General features: G+C 42.9%; 1 protein-coding gene across 3 annotated transcripts in view; it reads right to left on the bottom strand.

Annotated features, from left to right (window-relative positions):
* Nucleotides 1–3,787: 3,787 nt before the first annotated feature.
* Nucleotides 3,788–6,000, bottom strand: part of LOC114205474 (cytochrome P450 2C21) — a 41,936-nt gene continuing 39,723 nt past the window's right edge. For all 3 annotated transcript variants that reach the window (XM_028098978.2, XM_028098980.2, XM_028098981.2), the window contains one exon: nt 3,788–4,431. In XM_028098978.2, coding sequence (XP_027954779.1) covers nt 4,250–4,431 — 182 coding nt within the window. In that variant the 3' untranslated portion in view covers nt 3,788–4,249. The remainder of the gene's footprint in view (nt 4,432–6,000) is intronic.

Genomic DNA, 6,000 nt, shown 5'->3' with positions numbered 1-6,000 from the left:
ACTTTTGCAAACTTTGCTTAGAAGCCGGAATGCTCGTATTTATGTGACTCATATTCGTTCCCATACTAATCTTCCTGGTTCATTGACACATGGTAATGCTCAAGTGGACGCTTTGGTGTCTTTTGTATCTGCGGAGGAAGAACATAATTTATTGCATACCAATGCCGGAAGGTTACATGTTCAATATAAAATTCCATACCGTCAAGCAAAATCTATCGTGAAGCAATGTCCAATCTGTAGACCTTTACATCTGCGCACTATAAAAGCTGGGGTAAACCCCCGAGGCACATATGCCAATGAACTTTGGCAAATGGATGTTACTCATGTGGCGCAGTTTGGCCGATTCTCTTATGTGCACGTAGTAATAGATACTTATTCTCATTTCATGTGGGCTACGGCACAAGTTGGTGAAACTGCACAACATGTCATCACCCATCTATTAGAAACTTTCGCTGTGATGGGCCTACCATCTATCATTAAGACAGACAATGGCCCTGCATATAGCAGCAAAAAATTTCAAGCCTTTTGTAAACAATATAGTATAATGCATAAAACAGGCATTGAGTACAACCCCCAAGGACAGGCTATTGTGGAACGTGTGCATAGTACTTTAAAGTTGCAAATTAAAAAATTAAAAAGGAGGAAAAAGGATCATATATTATCATTTACTCAATCTAATGCGCGTTCTATTTTGATACAGGCACTATTTACACTCAATTTCTTGAATCTTCCGCAAGGAGATATTCTTTCCCGAGCAGAAAAGCATTTCATAGAGGGAGAGGCTGCTCCTCCTCCGTTAAATGAAAAAATATGGTTTAAACCGGCTGCAGATGCAGAATGGCAACCAGGGCTATTACTTTTTAGAGGGAAGGGTTATGCTTATGTCTCCACAGAGGATGGACGGACCTGTTCCTGGCTCCCCGCGAGGTGGATCCAGCCAAGGACCAATTCGAACGGCACCGTATCCTGTCAGGCGACGAACAAGGAATCCAGACCACGATGAACTTCCAATACAGGCCATGGCACACCTAAATTTGGGGGGACGACGTCGCCGTCGGCAAACATTTGCTACTGTTTTGCCTACCTGGGGACAAATTAAAAGGCTTGGTGGGGAAGGGCAAAAAATCTTGCAGCGGACAGGGAAAGCTTGCACACCCGAAAATTTGTTTTTGGCCATGTGCGCTTTACTTACTGTATCATCCTCCGCTGAAGCGACAGATGTAAGCTATTGGGCCTATATACCCAACCCACCTAGGATGGAACCTGCACCCTGGGGAAGTGCGGATATTCCTATTTATACTTCCCCAGTGATACTTTCACCCCCTTGGAAAAATCTTACTTACCTTAATCAAGATGATGGCTCCCTATTTGATTTTCTACATAAAGGGGATGGTCCTTACATTTGTCTTGGCCCCTCTCCCTGTGCCGAAATGAACTGGCAAAACTGGATCCTACCTGGCGATATGTCTAATGGATCCCGAACTCATTTACAAAGATTTGAGGCATGGTCTCTTAACATGACATGGGGAAATGTTACATTTGATAAGTTCCCCTCATTTCCTGTCTGTCCTGACTTCACATACATAAGACTGGCCTATAAGCCATTTGTATGGCAGGAATGTGTTGGAAAGTTTGCAAAATTTTACAAGAATTTGCTTATGTGGGGGCCATATGGTCAATTTCTTCGGAATTGCTCAGAATGGAATAAAACACATTGTGATTTATCTTTAACTTATAGGATACCACCGCAGAACAACTGGAGTGAGCCAATGGTAAATCATCAATTGATGGCCTGGGGAGATGGTGGCATTGCAGATCCTCGTGTAGCACATCAGAAATTTCCTGATCATATTCAAACACACTTATGGAAAATTGCAGCCGCGCTTAAGACTGTTAGAATTTACAATGGAACTTTTTCTGGCACAGTAAACTCTGCGTCAACTTATAACTTCACCATGTTTAAAGAAATGAATGTAACTGCTTGTGTACCTCTGCCATATCTATTTCTGGTTGGGAACTTTAGTTTCTATAATAGAATTAACTGTGCTAAATGTCGACTGTACTCTTGTATTAATAGTTCTATAGAATTTGAACCGGGATATTCTCTTATGATTTTGCAACAACGTTCTCACATTTGGCTTCCGGTAAATTTAGAACGGCCATGGGCTCAAAATCCCGTGAACGCCTTAGTTTTGGAGTTTTTCAAAAAGATGCTGAAACGTACAAAACGCTTTGTCGGCATTATTGTGGCAGTTATTTTAAGCTTAATCACAGTTACCACGCTGGCCGCAGTATCAGGTATAGCATTACATACCTCTCTGCAAACCAAACATTTTGTGGAAAATTGGCACCGTGATTCTCGGGATCTTTGGCTTTCACAAACTATGATTGATACTCGCTTGCAAACACAAATAGATGTCCTTAGGCAGACAGTGGGCTGGTTAGGGAAGAAGGTATTGACACTAGAGAGGCAAATTTGGCTGCGTTGCGATTGGAATTCCACAACCTTTTGTGTTACCAATTTAAAATATAATAAGTCACAACATGATTGGAGCGTTATCCAAAGATACTTAGAAGGTAATTCATCGGCGGTTGACATGATCAATAATCTGCACACAAATATTCAGGAGATCTTTGGTAGACCATTTGAGACCGAAGATGCTGCCACTTTGGCAGACTTGTTCCTTAAACAACTTGAGGGATTAGACCCAAAAGGTATCATTCAGAGTTTAGGGCATACTGCTGGAGGAATGGGCATTGTGTTGCTAGTTGTTATCTTATGCTTTACGCTGCTACATTTCTGCTATTTAAAACCATCACAGAATTCTATGGCCACCCTCTGGAAGGCAATTTTATTAAAACAAAAGAAAAAAGGGGGAAATGAGATGGCATAGGCTTGCAGGCCCCTTGCGAGCCAGAGTCATTCAAGGACTGCAGTGAGAGTTAGGAAAGCCAGGCAAACCTGAGCAAGGAGGAGAAAATGTTCTCTTCCCCTTATCTCATGTTGCAAGTTCTGAATGCCTGGATCTGCAAGAAGTGGCTCTTGCCTAGATTAGAGGCGTCCCTCCTTAGGACAAAAACATGCTGTCTCCAGAGGAAGGGTGGCTGAGAGAATTCTTTAATGTATCTTTCTTCAAGGATGTTTAATCCCATTATGTGTGAAAGTACATAGTGTTATGCTTACCTGATTGCTGCAAGTATATAGCTGTGTGGAAAATAAACAGCAGCATGCAGTTGCAAGTGCTGCCTTTGGTCTGCATCCCCTGTGTCCCGGTGATTTCGCGACCCTTACCCAGGGACCCCAACGCACTAGACGTTGACAACTACCAAATCATAGGTATATTATACAGAAATATGTATGTATATATACATACCTAAAACATTTCTGTACATGTATATTCGAATATAACCATATATACATATTATCTTTCCCTCGTCTTTGCCTTCTTTGTGTATGTGTGTGTCTCCAATTGTGTGTTTAACCAGCAGGGGAAAACAGGAAGAGCATCCTTGGAGAGACCAACAAATTCGTATTTTATCTGTTATTGCTTCTCACTGAAATGACCAACCCGTTTTCTCCCTGCATGTACATATTTGTACATACATACCTACACAAACATGTACCCCACCCATTTATTTTTTAATAATCACAGGGAAAAAAACAAAAATACACATGCCAAACTGTCAGGAGATAGGGGTAATAAATGAGTGAATATCATATATTTAAAAAAATTTTTTTAACTCATGGGATAATTTTTTTTTTAAAGATTTTATTTATTTGAGAGAATGAGATAGAGCACAAGGGGGGTAGGGTCAGAGGGAGAAGCAGACTCCCCACTGAGCAGGGAGCCTGATGCGGAACTCGATCCTGGGACTCCAGGATCATGACCTGAGCCAAAGGCAGTCGCTTAACCAACTGAGCCACCCAGGCGCCCCGATAATTTGTAATTTTTAATAGAAGAAAATATATTAATAAGGTGCCTTGCATTGGTACACACTGCAGATGAGCTATAGCACCATCTCACAATTGGACTCCATAAAGAATTGGAAAGTAACAGTGAGTTTTGTTTCATATGGGTAAATCTGAACTGAATCTTAAAAGATGAGGACAATGAGAAGAGACAGGGTCAGGAATGTCCTCCCTGACGTGAAAGGAGAGGTGGACAGTGGCTAACACAGGCCAGAAAGCATCTGGCATGTTCAGCTGAGGCCAGAGTATGGCTCTGCAACCTGGCAGCCTGGCCTTTCTTCAGACTGGAACGAAACAGAGCATGAAGAAGGGTGGTACAGTGCCCAACCCACTGACCACTGGGGTGGTGTCAATGTCCTTTGGATCAACCAGAGGCTTCAAGGTGAAATGCTGTAAAATGTTGGTCAGTAGTAAAAAGAGTTCCATGCGGGCCAGGCCTTCTCCAACACAAGCTCTCTTTCCTAAAAACGACACATAAATTCAATATTCATTTAATTCTGTTTCTGAGCTGGCACACAGGGAGGCTTCAATAAATATGGATTGAGAAAATATATTAATAAACTAACCCACAGCTTCTTTTATCTACACTGAAATGTGGTTTCCTTCATTTCCTCAGCACGTATTTTTGTGTGCATGAGTAGGGGCAAGGGCACCTTGCCCCAGGATGGGCCACTTTGGCATAAAGATTATTTTGAATTAAAAGCAACCAAAACCCAGCAGATTCAAGGAAACCTCCCTACCTCTCCTTCAACTGCCGGCCTGTACCAGGAAAAGAGCAATTAACAAGATTCTTCCTTATCTATGAAACTTCTCGTCACAACAGGGCAACCTGTGTTTTTGAAACATCTCCTCTCACCTTCCTGCTAATGGTCTACCTCCCCTTTGAATCCCCAGGCCCCTCCCCTTCTCCTTAGCTCAGGATGTGGTAGAAGTCTATGTTGCCTGGCTTTGTAATTTCATATGTCTGTGGATTCCCCATACCTGTGAAACTAAATTTGATTTTCTCCTCTTAATCTGTCCCATGTCAATTTGATTTTTAGTCCAGCTGAGAAGGACCCTGAAAGGCAGAGAAAAATTCCTCTTCCTGGACAGCTGGCCTAATTGCCAGTATGCTTTAACACACTGGATACTGCTTGCCCCACACAAGGCTACAGCTAGAGAGCCTTGGGACATCTGACAGATAGCTGGCAGCAGGGAAGATTTCCTACCATGTCAGTCTCCTGGAATCTGAGGAGTCTGATGGAGCAAGAATGGTAAGAGTCCTTTTTCTCTCTGTCTAAATGTAGATTAGCAGGAGAAAATACTTGTGGAACTAGTTCCTTATGTTTAGCAACTCTTGGTAAATTTGGTAGAGTACGTTTTTGGGGGAAAGAGATCAGGTCTTTGTTTTCCTTTGTGTCTTTTTTTTTTATTTTTTTAAAGATTTTATTTATTTGTCAGATGGAGAGAGAGAGAGAGAGAGAACAAGCAGAGGGAGTGGCAGGCAGGGGGAGAAGCAGACCCCAGCTGAGCAAGAAGCCCGACGTGGGACTCAATCCCAGGACCCTGGGATCATGACCTGAGCCAAAGGCAGAGGCTTAACCGACTGAGCCACCCAGGCGTCCCTCCTTTGTGTCTTTTACATCATCTGTCATAAAAAGGAATTACCATCGCGCAGAAAGCAGGCTTAGACCCTATAAGCCTGCTGTTTGAGTTAGTCCCACAGACTGGTGAGTTCATGGTTCTCATCAGACTGGCACCTGTTTAGATAAACTTTGCTGTAGGTTAAAGGCTGTTGCTAAGGGATAACTTGGAAACCAAACTCCAAAACTGGGCACGGGTGGAACACTTAAAAGCTATGAGAGCAAGGGCGCCTGAGTGGCTCAGATGGTTAAGCGTCTGCCTTCGGCTCAGGTCATGATCCCAGGGTCCTGGGACCGAGTCCCGCATCAGGCTCCCTGCTCCATGGGAGCCTGCTTCTCCCTCTGCCTCTCTCTCTCTCTCTCCGTCTCTCATGAATAAATAAATAAATAAAAAGTTAAAAAAAAAAG

The sequence above is a fragment of the Eumetopias jubatus genome, unplaced genomic scaffold (genome assembly GCF_037043125.1).
Source record: "Eumetopias jubatus isolate StellerSeaLion01/CBP00866 unplaced genomic scaffold, mEumJub1_p1.0 scaffold_17, whole genome shotgun sequence".
NCBI lineage: Eukaryota > Metazoa > Chordata > Mammalia > Carnivora > Otariidae > Eumetopias > Eumetopias jubatus.
Note: the sequence above shows the minus strand (reverse complement) of the source record. Positions and strands in the feature narration are given on the sequence as shown.